The 14,076-nt window shown below is 39.1% G+C and overlaps 1 protein-coding gene across 3 annotated transcripts in view; it reads left to right on the forward strand.

The window, feature by feature from the left end:
* Positions 1 to 889: 889 nt before the first annotated feature.
* The window catches only part of AKAP7 (A-kinase anchoring protein 7), a 128,788-nt gene continuing 115,601 nt past the window's right edge, over positions 890 to 14,076 (forward strand). Inside the window, exons 1-2 of one of the 3 annotated variants that reach the window (XM_061427992.1) lie at positions 890 to 1,234; positions 8,625 to 8,753. In XM_061427992.1, the coding sequence (XP_061283976.1) occupies positions 988 to 1,234; positions 8,625 to 8,753 (376 nt within the window). In that variant the 5' untranslated portion in view covers positions 890 to 987. The remainder of the gene's footprint in view (positions 1,235 to 8,624; positions 8,754 to 14,076) is intronic. The other 2 variants (XM_061427991.1, XM_061427990.1) reach the window with 2 other exon arrangements.

The raw sequence follows: 14,076 nt of genomic DNA on the forward strand, positions 1-14,076 counted from the left end.
ATGGGGTCGCACAGAGTCATGACTGAAGCGACTTAGCAGCAGCAGCAGCATGTTTAATTCTCAGCTATTAGATGACCAACTCCTTGAGAAAAAGACTTGTCTATTCACCTGCACACCCTCAGAACAGAGCAGACTTTAGCGGAATCAGTTCATAATTACTATGGGCATGGGCGTGCAAACCAAATATCCAATTTGCTAGAATTATTTTGCGACCAGGACAATGAGGTTTATGACTTTTTGTGTACGGTTTTAATGTCAACTATTATGACTGAGGTCCTTGCTTCATCTCCATTTTAGGATGTATTCAAGATAAGTGTTGTCTCTCGTAAAATAGGCTACATTAATTTGTTGAGAGACACACCTGATTTTCTTACTGCAAGGTTTCTTTGCACTTAAAAGAAAACTCCAGTTAAATTCTGATCTAAAGCTGAAAGTCTGAAAAAAAACCCCAAGTACTTTTCTTTCCATTTTACTCATATTATTGCTTCAATCTGCAAATACAAGTAGCTGTTTTCCATTTAATTTCTAGGCATGAAACCACTGTTAAAACTTTGAGACTGCCACAATTTGGCTTTTTTTCCCCCCCTATAAAGCAAGGTGTCGTTCCTGTATATATGTCCCTCTTCTCAAATATTCTGTAATCAGAATTCTATGTTTTGAAAACTCTTTGCAAAACTAAAAACATGGATCCTCAGGAGACTCCAATCAGGGAATGCTTTCAGTCAGCGACCAATCTCACCCCTGGAAGCCTGGGATGGGAACGGCAGCACTACTGGAGATAATTCGGCCCGGCCAAAGACCGCAGAGTGCCCCTCCCAGGAGCGGAGGCGGGGTCCAGGGCGGAGGCGGGGTCGGGGGCGGAGCGTCGCCGCGCAGAGAGGAGGCCCCCGCCCTCCCCGCAATTGGCCTGCGTCGCTCGCAAGAATCCGGGTACTGCGGGTGCATCGGCTCGGCCCTTTCCGCTCGTTCTGGGCGCCCGGCCTGGGCATGCAGCTACTTCGAGGACTGCGGCTCTTGGGGCTCGGCGCCTCTGCAGGTCTGGTCGCCGCGGCCCGAGCCCCGGGCGCCAGCCGCTACCACCGCCCTTTGCCCCGCCCCCGCGCGCCGCGCGCCAGTCCTCCGCCCCGCCTCCGTCCCCTCCTCGCCCTTAGCCCGTGGTCGCAGCGCCCGGCAGTCGTCGCCTGCGGACACCCGTCGCCCGCCAACGCCGCCTGCATGGAGCTCCCCGGAGCTGGTGAGCTCGGGCGGGCGGTGTGGGGCGACTGGAGTTTGGGGGCGTGGGCTCGGCTCGGCCGCCGGGAGGGCCCGGCCTTGCCGCCCCGCCTGCGCCCCCAGCGCTTGGAGCGCGATCCCACGCCCGCCCTGCTCTGGGGCTCCTCTCCCCCGCCTCCGCGGAATTCGGTGTAGCCTCAGGGAACCCGGTACCACCGGGTATGATCAGTGCTGCCTGTCAGCGAGTGTTTTTGTTAATGCACGCACTGTTGGTGCGACGGGAGGCCGGGAGTGTGAACCCATTCTAAGTTTCACTTTTCTTTCCCGATGATCTTCTAACCTTTTAGAAACTTCTTGCCGACACATACCCTCTGACGGTGTTTGTGTATCAGCAAAATCTAGAAAAAGCTCCGTTTTTATACTTTATCACAAACAAAGGCTTGAACCACCGCACTTAGGTTTTCCTCGTAGTTATTCTCGGTGTGGAAGTGACCTTTCTAAATTGGCGCCAGATCTGCAGTAGGGCTCAGAATGAGTTTCCAGTTCATGTCCGCATTTACTGTGAACTGATGTTGGTGGGTAGAGCGAGTTAGGGGTTGGACTTTTGGTGAAAGGCACCGACAAGCGAATTAGAGAAAAGGTGCTCTTCTATGAAGGAAATGTCAACCCACTCCAGTATTCTTGCCTGGAGAATCCCACGGACGGAGGAGCCTGGTGGGCTACAGTCCACGGGGTCACAAAGAGTGGGACACAACTGAGAGACTTTCAAGTATTTTTCATGTGAGATTTTTGAAATATAAACGCATGAAAGTGAAAGTGAAGTCGCTCAGTGGTGTCCGACTCTGCGACTCCATGGACTGTAGCCTACCAGGTTCCTCTGTCCATGGGATTCTCCAGGCAAGAATACTGGAGTGGGTTGCCATTTCCTTTTCCAGGAGATCTTCCCGACCCAGGATCTGAACCCGGGTCTCCCGCATTGTAGGCAGACGCTTTAGCGTCTGAGCCACCGCATAGATATAAAGAGCATGAAAATCTTAAAATGTTATGTAATTGTTAACTAGTGTAAATATGTTTACAGTTGTTGAGGGAATTAAATGATGAAGACCTTGGGAGGTCAATGCTGACGATGGGAATTTTTGAGATGCAGTTATAAAGGGAAACTTGTCAGTGTCAAAGAGAAGGGTTTCCCACCCCAGTTCCTTCAGTGTGTGGCCTTGGAATTGAGGATGTGGGTAGCATACTTTTAAGATGTTTGTGGAGTTTAATGCCTTTTTACATTGCGTTTCAGATATTATTAGCTTACTTTGTCCATTTCTGGCTAGTAATTTGGGTTGTACTTTTGTTCCTTTTTTCATAATGTGGAAACCAAAGCATGGAGGTCAAGTGACTTGTTGACAGCTGTCAACATTTCTCCAGCTGTAAGATGTTTCTATTTTTAGTAGCTAGGCCAGAACTGGCATGGATGATGGAACTGACCCTTTCCACTGATTCTTGGGAACTATACCAACTATATATCTATTGTTTAGTTGCTAAGCCCTGTCAACTGTTTTTTGACCCCATGGACTGTATAGCCCAACAGGCTCCTGTCCCTGGGATTTCCCAGGCAGGAATATTGGATATACCTTCTTGGGGAATATACCTACCTAGTAGAGTGAGTAGAAGAGAATTTTGCTTAATAAAGTTGTGCTTTGTTATCCAGATAGGAAACTTACAATTTGTGTGAGGAAGGGCAGACTATTCTTTTTTCTTCTGTTGGTTTGTCTTTGATGAAGTCATTTGTGTAAGTACACATGTATTTGAATATTACTGTATACTTCATGTACAATTTTATAATGTATTTTAAACATACGCCAACATCCCCTGGATCATCAAAAAGCAAGAGAGTTCCAGAAAAACATCTTTTTCTGCTTTATTGACTATGCCAAAGCCTTTGACTGTGTGGATCACAATAAACTGTGGAAAATTCTGAAAGAGATGGGAATACCAGACCACCTGACCTGCCTCTTGAGAAACCTATATGCAGGTCAGGAAGCAACAGTTTGAACCGGACATGGAACAACAGACTGGTTCCGAATAGGAAAAGGAGTACGTCAAGGCTGTATATTGTCACCCTGCTTATTTAACTTACATGCAGAGTACATGATGAGAAACGCTGGGCTGGAAGAAACACAAGCTGGAATCAAGATTACCAGGAGAAATCTCAATAACCTCAGATATGCAGATGACACCACCCTTATGGCAGAAAGTGAAGAGGAACTAAAAAGCCTCTTGATGAAAGTGAAAGTGGAGAGTGAAAAAGTTGGCTTAAAGCTCAACATTCAGAAAACGAAGATCATGGCATCTGGTCCCATCCCTTCATGGGAAGTAGATGGGGAAACAGTGGAAACAGTGTCAGACTTTATTTTTTGGGGCTCCAAAATTGCTGCAGATGGTAACTGCAGCCATGAAATTAAAAGATGATTACTCTTGGAAGGAAAGTTATGACCAACCTAGATAGCATATCTCTTTTCAGCAGAGACATTACTTTGCCAACAAAGGTCCGTCTAGTCAAGACTATAGTTTTTCCAGTAGTCATGTATGGATGTGAGAGTTGGACTGTGAAGAAAGCTAAGCGCCGAAGAATTGATAGTTTTCAACTGTGGTGTTGGAGAAGACTCTTGAGAGTTCCTTGGACAGCAAGGTGTTCCAACCAGTCCATTCTAAAGGAGATCAGCCCTGGGTATTCTTTGGAAGGAATGATGCTGAAGCTGAAACTCCAGTACTTTGGCCACCTCATGCGAAGAGTTGACTCATTGGAAAAGACTCTGATGCTGGGAGGGATTGGGGGCAGGAGGAGAAGGGGACAACAGAAGATGAGATGGCTGGATGGCATCACCGACTCGATGGACGTGAGTTTGAGAGAACTCCGGGAGTTGGTGATGGACAGGGAGTCCTGGCATGCTGCGATTCATGGGGTTGCAAAGAGTGGGACATGACTGAGCAACTGAACTGAACTGAAGCATATGCATTAATTGTTTTCTTATAAAAGTAATGATTCTATTTGAAATATTTGAATAGCAGAAATGTATTGAGTACAACTATGTCAGCTTTTTTGTATATAATTATACACATAGTACAAGTGCATATGCATTCTTACATCCGCTCTTTAAAATGAAAATGCTCTTCTTAACCAGAACAGATACCAGGCAGATATCTGGGTGTATTATATTATATAAACTGTGTATATTATAATATAAACTGTGTATGTGAACTTTCCAGCAGTGCTGTTGCTGGCAGGTTTTGGGGGTTGAGTAACTGGATTCAAATTCTAGCCCCAAGACCTGTAACCTGAGGCAAGTTGCTTAATTGGCTAGTCTGTGAAAAGAGTTTAATATTACCCTTATAACATGGTTAAGGGAGTTACCATCTTCTGTAAAGTGCTTCCAGCAATGCCTGGCATAGACACTTGCTCAAATGTTAGATATTGTTGTTATGCTAGTAGTGGTTAACCAGTTTTACCTCTTTTGTTTTTGGCCACACCATTCAGCTTGTGGGATCCTAGCTGCCATACTAGGGATCTAACCCTTACCCCTACATTGGCATCTCAGAGTCTTAGCCACTGAACTGCAGGGAAGTCCCCCTCACCGTATCTTTACGGTATTAATTCACTTAGCAACATTACTCTTACTTGGATTTGTACAAAAGAATTTTAACAATAGTTAAACCAAATTTTAAATACTCACAATGATCAATTTATAGTTTAAGTCCTTTATTTCAAGGTTGGTTATGATTTTATTTATTTATTTCTGGCTATGCTGGATCTCTTGTTGCACGCAGACTTATCTAGTTGCAGAGAGCTGGGGCTACTCTTCCTTGCGGTACACAGGCTTCTCATTGCAGTAGCTTCTCTTTTTGTTTAGCACAGGCTGTAGGCACCTGGGCTTCAGAAGTTATGGCGCACAGGCTCAGTAGTTGTGGCTCATAGGTCCTAGAGAGTACAGGCTCGGTAGTTGCTGCTAGCAGGTTCTAGAGCTCCAGCTCAATGGTCCTAGTGCAGGGGCATTGTTGCTTGTGGCACATGAGTTGAGTTTAGTTGCCCTGAGGCGTGTGGAATCTTCCTGGACCAGGGATCAAACCCATGCCCCCTGCATTGGCAGGCAGATTCTTACAAAACTGTACCACCAGGGAAGTCCGAAGGTTGGTTATTTTAAGGCAATTTTTCCAAAACAAAAATTTGTACTTCTGTAAAAGAAAATGTCGTTATGATTGTTGTTCAGTGGCTTGCTTGGGTGTGTCTGACTCTTTGCTACCCCATGGACTGCAGCATGCCAGGCTTCCCTGTCTTTCAACTATCTCCTGGAGTTTGCTCAAACTCATGTTCATTGAGTCAGTGATGCCATCCAAACATCTCATCCTCTGTTGCCCTCTTCTCTTCTGCCTTCAATCTTTCTCAGCATCAGGGTCTTTTCCAGTGAGTTGGCTCTTTACCATTGAAGATATTAAAGAAGTCATTTATTTCATTCTGTTATAATCCTCTATTTTCATATATCAGACCTTTAAAAACACACTCCATTAAGAATATGGCTTACAATACACAAGATAATAAATATTCATCGTAAGTTATAGTTAACATAAGCCAAATAAATTTTTATTGTAATTTCAGTAACCTTTAATACTATTTACAAACACACACCCTACACACAGGCACACACACATACCTATTTTGTAGATAAAAGCAAAAAACAACAGCTAAAACCTTTTTATTGCTGATTTTTTTAATATCAACTAGTCATGTTCAACACCAAAATCAAAAAAATTAATAGTACACTCTTAATAATGCATAATACTTTGGCATCAGGTGTCAAAGTATTGGAGCTTCAGCTTCAGCATCAGTCCTTCCAATGAATATTCAGGGTTGATTTCCTTTAGCATGAACTGATTGGATCTCCTTGCTGTCCAAGGGACACTTAAGAGTCTTCTCCAGCACCACAGTTCAAAAGCAGCAATTCTTTGACACTCAGCCTTCTTAATATTCCAACTCTCACATCTGTACGTGATTACTGGAAAAATCATGACTTTGACTATAGGGTCTTTTGTTGACAAATTGTTATCTCTCTAGGTTTGTCGTAGCTTTCCTTCCAAGGAGCAATCGTCTTCTAATTTCATGGCTGCAGTCACCTTCCGCAGTGATTTTGGAGCCCAAGAAAATAAAGTCTGTCACTGTTTCCATTTTTCCCCTTCTATTTGCCATGAAGTGATGGGGCTGGATGTGGATGTGTTTAATTCATATCTGCCAACCTTTGCTGAAACACTGGAGCTTAGAGAACTGGAGGAAGTGTTTCAGATTTGAGCCCTGTTGAGAGACATTGTTCTATAGGATGACCATAGAACATGGAGTTCCAAGAGTTACTTGCAAGTGGTATTCTCTTATTGCTGAGTTAATAATTCATGCAACACCATGGACTGTAGGCCACCAGGCCCCTCTGTGTATGGGATTTCCCAGGCAAGAATACTGGAGTCGGTTGCCATTTCCTTCTCTAGGGAATCTTCCCAACCTAGGGATCGAACCTAGGTCTCCCACAATATGGGCAGATTCTTTACCAAGTCTGAGCCACCAGGAAAGCCTGTTAATAATTAATATCTACAAAAAGGTTTTCAGCTATTAGGTAATTTAATAGAAAAAATTTTGTGTTTCAAGTTCTAGACTCTTGTTGATTTTGACATACCATTGCATTCAAGAATTTTATTTATTTTTTAAAAAATGTAAAAACCTTTAAACATTTTATTTATAGTGTTGTGTAAGCTAAGTGATTAGTGATGATCTTTTCAGTGTAGGTGCATTTGCCCCAAATATAGGTATGTATTGATTTATTAAAACTTTTGTTTAAATATAAGCTGTGTATTTTTCAACACAAGTGTAAAAATAGAAAGGAAACATTTACTTGTTCTCACATATTTCAATAGCTGTGAATAGATTCATGGTAAACTAACACTTGTTGAACACCTGCATGCCAGGCACTCAAGCTTAATAAGATTTGAACTGTAATATAAATAAATAGCATTATTAAGAGTGTACTATTAACTTTTTTGATTTTGGTGTTGAACATGACTAGTTGATACAAAAAAATCAGCAATAAAAAGGTTTTAGCTGTTGTTTTTTGCTTTTATCTACAAAATAGGTACGTGTGTGTGCCTGTGTGTAGGGTGTGTGTCTGTAAATAATATTAAAGATTACTGAAATTACAATAAAAATTTAGTTTTTTTGGCTTATGTTAACTATAACTTATGATGAATATTTATTATCTTGTGTATTGTAAGCCACATTCTTAATGGAGTGTGTTTTTAAAGGTCTGATATATGAAAATAGAGGATTATAACAGAATGAAATAAATGACTTCTTTAATATCTTCAATGGTAAATTAATTGTTAGTCAATATATAGAATAAAAATTATGTAAGTATCCCAGGATTTTGTTCAATTCTGGTTCGAACAACGTTTGTGTCTACAAGCATGGAGGGTAATGGTGTGGGGAGACCAGCAGCTGATGAGCTTAGCAATTGACTTTATCAGTTTAAACAGACACCCTTTTCCCCTAACCTCCTCCTGGGGCATATAATTGTGCTACTCATAATAAGAAAACAAAACAAAAAAGAAAACAAAAAAACAAGGACCAGGTGTGAAATGTCACTCTAGTATTAGTACATGTCTTTGGAAGAGCTATCAGGGAAACTATAAGATCTTTTTGCTTTTCTGAATTTCTAGAAAAGCATATTTAGAGCTATGTATTTTTAATGTGTGAATTTTAATGTTTGAATTTCCCATGTTAATACGGAATGAAAAAAAATTTCAATCTTTTCATAAGGAAAAATAAAAGTCAGAGCTTGTACAGATGAGAACACATAATTGATGTTGTTAACAAATAAACATGGTAGAGATTGCCAAAATCTTGTTGGCTTGTGTTCAGAAGTTATGTGAAAAATGTAGTTTTGAAGTTAAGAAAATGTGTCTTATAAAGGATCTTGAGGTTTGTTGATTAACTCAACTTTAATCCTGAGTTAAGTACTGTGCTTCAGGAAATTATTAAAGTTGTTTAACATAAAAATGGGTTTATAGAAATTTAGCATATGGTATAACTAAATAAGTAGTTTACAGTATGTTTGAATACTAATTTTACCATTTCTTAACAGATGTTAATTTATATTGAGTTCAGTTAGTTGAGTTGCTTTAGCTTGCCGCCGCTGCCGCCAAGTCGCTTCAGTCGTGTCCAGCTCTGTGTGACCCCACGGACTGCAGCCTACCAGGCTTCTCTGTCCATGGGATTCTCCAGGCAAGAACACTGGAGTGGGTTGCCATTTCCTTCTCCGTGCTTTAGCTTAGGATATGAATTAAAAAATAAATAAAAATAATACAGTTTTCTTTTTGTTATGTTATAGGGGTGAATTCCAATGAATGTGAAAGTGTATCAAGCAAACAAGAAATGTCAGAAGAATTTGAAGCCAACACCATGGATTTTCTGGTGGATTTGCCATTTGCTACCATAGATATTAAAGATGATAGTGAAAGTAAGTACTTTATTAAATAAATATGTGTTTAGAAGCAGTGAACAGTAAATTTAGTGATATATATATATTTTTTTAATAAATTATTTTACCTTAGTATTGTTATGTTTTTGAGTTTGGGTTGTTAATTAATAATTGTTTGGCTCCATAGTAAAGAATCCGCCTGCCAATGCAGGAGATGTGAATTCAATCCCTGGGTCAGGAAGATCCCTTGGAGAAGTAAATGGCAACCCACTTCAGTAATCTTGCCTGGAAAATCCCATGGACAGAGGAGTCTGGTGGGCTACAGTCTGGGGTTGCCAAAGAGACGGACACGATTTAGTGACTAAACAACAGTAACAACTCTCAAGATGATCGTAATCATTAACTATGAACTAAGGTTAAGTTAGATGATAAGGTTAAGTTAACCTTAACTTAAATCAAGGTTCAAAACAGAGTCGTTCAGTGAGTTTTCTTTCTTTCAGTCATAGGTCTTTCCTAAATGGGGCATTCGGTTCTCCTCACTGAAATGATCATAATCCTTATTTTACCTCACCGAATTCTAAGTCCAGCTTTGTAATTATTGTAGTTTAGAGATACTGGAAATCACCATGTTATTATGTACTCATTAGTTAATACTGTTAAGTTGTATGTTAAAAATACTTCAGATCTTAAGTATTTTAAAGGATTGATTAAAACCTCATTTACTTGAAAAAAAATTTTAACAGAAAAATGTATGTCAAATAAAGATTGAATCTTAATATTTGGTCTAGTAAGTGATTGTCTTGAGTTGGTTTTTAAAAAAGTGTAAATTGTCAGTTTTTAAAAAACTGTAAATTGTGTCTTGTATTTCTCTGTAATTTATTGGAGAAGTCTGTAATGTTTATTCCAAATTGTATTATTAAAGGACTTGAGGCAAATATTTATCCCAAATAAGAAAAAATGATTGGTGCCTGGCAAAGGATGTAAAAGATAAAGCTCAGTTAGTAAATAAATGTATGGAAAATTATTCAATTTAATAAGTATCAAAGGATGCACATTAAAATATGATTGTAACTTATCAGATTGGGACTATCATTTGAAAATAATACTCTGTGATTTTAGGTTATTTCTTTGTGGCTTCTGACAGAGTATTGTTGTAGTAGTCCTTTTAGAATGGGGTTTATTGGGATCTTAAGAAAGGGGCGACAGGATGAGATGGCTGGATGGCATCACTGACTCGATGGATGTGAGTCTGGGTGAACTCTGGGAGTTGGTGATGGACAGGGAGGCCTGGCGTGCTGCGATTCATGGGGTCGCAAAGAGTCGGACACGACTGAGCGACTGAACTGAACTTAACTGAAGCAATGTTGATACATGGAGTGGAGTCACTCATGGAATTCCTAATGTAAGGACATAGTCTTACTTGTGGGAAGAAGTTTTATTTATAAACGTGCGTCACAGTGTTTTTAAGTAGTAAAAATATTGCCAGAAAACCCAAATGTCCATTAGACTGTGGTATAGCTTATTCAGCTATACCAGTGCCTTTAGGTTACATAGTATTGAATTATATGTTATGCAAATATTTCTAGAAACTATGTAATGGGGAACATTTCAAGTCACTTCAGTTGTGTGCAACTCTTTGCAACCGTAGGGACTGTAGCCCCCTAGGTTGCTGACTGTCCATGGGATTCTCCAGACAAGAATACTGGAATGGGTTCCCATGCCCTTCTCCAGGGGATCTTCCTGACCCAGGGATAGAACCTGTGGTTCTTACCCATGGCCTGCTGCATTGGCAGGTGGGCTCTTCACCACTGGGGCCACCAGGGAAGCCCACATAGCATAGAATTGCATATTATGAAAATATTTCTGAAAACATAGGGAATATTTCCTATATAAAATGCAAAGTAAAAAATCAGGGGGGAATATATGTAATGTTAGTTTACAATTGTGTAAATACTTTAGGTGATCTGTCACCAAAATTCCTAGTGATTGTGTTAAAATAGTAGGTTTCTGAACAATTTTTTTTCTTTATTCCTTTTTCTAATCTTCAAATTTTATGAACTCTTGATTCTTTTCATGAAAAAATATGATTAAAATTTTGAATTGTGGTTAGAAACTTGATTTTAAAGATGTGTGCTTCATCGATTCAGTAAACAGGGAGGTAGAGAAACTCATGTTTTTTTTTTTGATGTTATCCATCAAGATTTTACTAACAGTGTTAAACTGAGGTGGTTACAAGTGAGGGCTGAGGAGTCAGACTGTCAAGGGACAGAATTTACTCCTACACTTTCCTGTTGTGTGCTTTGAGCCAGTGTCTGGGCTCACTTTCACTGTCTCAAAAATTGGTATAAAATGGTAGCTATCTCATAAGATTGTTGACAGGATTCAACTAACTTATTAATAATGTAAAGTCCTCCCAATTGTGTATGGCAAAGACCTTGTCTCCATAAGTTTTTATTAATTTAATCTTACCAAAATATTTTGCCAAAATAAGTAAGAATGTGTCCCTTGAAAGCAGTATTTTATGATAATACCTTTGAGTGCTTCTAGCCCATCACTAAATGCTTTACATTTCTTTGCTTAATTCTCACAGAAAATTAGAAAGTTTTAGTAATTTGCTAAAGATTATTCAGAGTGCTTAGTCACTCCAGTCGTGTCTGACTCTCTGCGACCCCATGGACCATGGCCCGCCAGGCTCCTCTGTCCATGGGATTTTCCAGGCAAGAGTACTGGAGTGGGTTGCCATTTCCTTGTCCTTATTCAGAGTAATTCTATGAAATATAGAAGGTAATAGTCTATGTTGTATACTTAGATTTTAAGAATGGTTACTTCAGAGATTTGATGGCTTACGTAGCAAGAAAAAGAATATAAAAGCAAAATTGAATTCACTCATTGTTTTGGCTAACAGCAAGTATAAAAACAGTCAACCAACAATAACAGATGGGCTACATTACATTAATTTCTCTCATAATTCATTTCCTTGTAGTTTTTTGAGAGAATTAAAAAACCTTTAAGAAAATTAGATAATTTACATTAAAATGACACACGTGGTGCTTTAGGTAAAAAAGAGTCAATGCATGGATGAGTTACAGCCTTTGTCAACAAGACCAGATTCATTAGAGCACATTAAAATGGCTACTGAAATCATTATGAAAATTAACAAGTATAATAAATTAAATTTATGGGATGGGTTTACAAGCTTTACTACAACTAATACTTTTTTTTCTGCTGAACAGTAAAAGTTACTCTAAATAATCCAGAGAAAGATTCAGGGCACATGGCCAAAGCTTTCTACATTTTGCTTCTATTGTCATTGATCTTTAATGTTTTAATTGTAAACTTGATGTTACTTGAATACTTTGCTCATTGTCTTTTCGTATGAATTAAATAAAAGTGTTGGTCACTCAGTTGTGTCTGAGTCTTTGTGACCCCATGGACTGTAGCCCACCAGGTTTCTCTGTCCATGGAGTTCTCAAGAATACCGGAGTGATCATTCCCTGTTCCAGGGGATCTTCCCGACCTAAGGAAAATAAAAAGATAATATTAAATTGTATTTTAGAACTTAGATTATGATTTAAAAGTTATAAATAAAATGAAGTTCAGTAAGGAAAAAAGGGATTTTATACCCTGGCCATACAAATAAACCTGCTAATGAAAGGCATAGAAGATATGCAAACAAGTGTCTAGCAAGTTGACCATAAATCAGCAGGACTCACTGAAATAGAAAAACACAAGCATACTACTTACAACTGTAAATTAAACTGTACTATAACAATAAATACAGGATTATTTCCCCCCTTTATTTGTCCAGCTCACACCAGATTATTTTAAACTTTACTCTGTCTGTGATGTCTAACAAAAGAAAAAATTTAGATAATCCAGTTCAAAGGAAAGCTTAGTAGTTATTGATAAAAGGAAGCTAAGGGAATTTAGAAAAATGCTGTACTTTATTTTTACCAATTCTGAACTGGGGGCTTTCAGGTGTATCATTCTCATGATACCGGAATTGTTAGAACTATTATAAATTGTAACTATTACCTTCAGAGATTATGATTTTCCTTCTCTGAATATCTGCAAAATGGACTTATGGAACATTTGAAATGGCAAAAATAAGTAGTTACAGACAGGAGGACTCTTTAGTTTTAAACAGGTAAGCTATAAAACAACTTAAAATACTGAAGACGTCAGTGGTCTGTTCCTCTGCTTAGTACTGTTTATATTGAGTAAAATACAGCAAAACTATGTCTTATGTTCAAAGTAAGAAATAGATTTTGCAGTAGATTTTGCAGTGCCACCCGGTATACATATATATGTAAAAAACTGAAATTTCACAAAGTAATACTTACGTGTACCGGAAGCAGGGTACTGTTTACCATTCTGTGATTTTGTTTTGCTTTCCTTTCCATTCCAATCTGTCCATTCTGGTTATTGAAAAGTACTTTTAAAAATTATCTTCTCTGGTGATTTCATAACCCACTAATGGTTTGCAGTTTGAAAAAAGAAAAGATAGACTATAGGTTCTGGATTCTCTTTCTACTGTATTAATTTTGAGATGAACTAAAGGTTATAACATCAACTGGATTATTAGTTTGGCCACCGTTCTTTATTTAATTTCTGCATCTCTTGTGTCTCCTGCATTGGTAGGCAGATTCTTTACCAAATTGCGTCACCCCGGAAGCCCAGTTTCAATATAAAATATCTTAATTAGTACAGAGGTAATTAGCAGTTGGCTCTGTTATTCTAGATCACAGATTATATTAAAATTGGTTTGCTTTTCTTGAGTACCAGTTTACTAACAACATATGGAGGTGGGCTTGGAATGTATTTAGAAGTAGATTTAAAATATGTGGTACTTCATTAGCATATTATATTGTGGCTTCTGTTTAAAGTTAGTTTGTTTAGTTCATGTTACTACAAAGTAAGGACTGTTTCTTATATGTATCTGAACTTACAAGCAGCTCAACATATTTGATTTTCCAAATGAAAAAAGCTGCATGGAAATAAAACCCAGGGGCATCCCATGAGGCAATTCATATACTGCTCATACTTGACAGGTGGTGCTAGTGGTAAAGAATCTGCCTGCCAATGCAGGAGACACAGGACACAGGTTTGATTCCTGGGTTGGGAAGATCCCCCAGAGGAGGAAATGGCAACCCACTCCAGTATTCTTGCTTGGAAAATCTCATGGACAGAGGAGCCTGGGAGGCTTCGGTCCATGAGGCTGCAAAGAGTTGGACGTGACTGAGCATACACACACAAGACAATGTGGATGAGAGTGCTGTGAACTTATAAAAGTTCTGACAAGCTCACATGTATAAAAGAAGCTAATTTATATTTCAAATTTGTATTCTCTGTGAAGGTACGT

Source organism: Bos javanicus, chromosome 9 (assembly GCF_032452875.1).
Source record: "Bos javanicus breed banteng chromosome 9, ARS-OSU_banteng_1.0, whole genome shotgun sequence".
In the NCBI taxonomy this organism is placed as follows: Eukaryota; Metazoa; Chordata; class Mammalia; order Artiodactyla; family Bovidae; genus Bos; species Bos javanicus.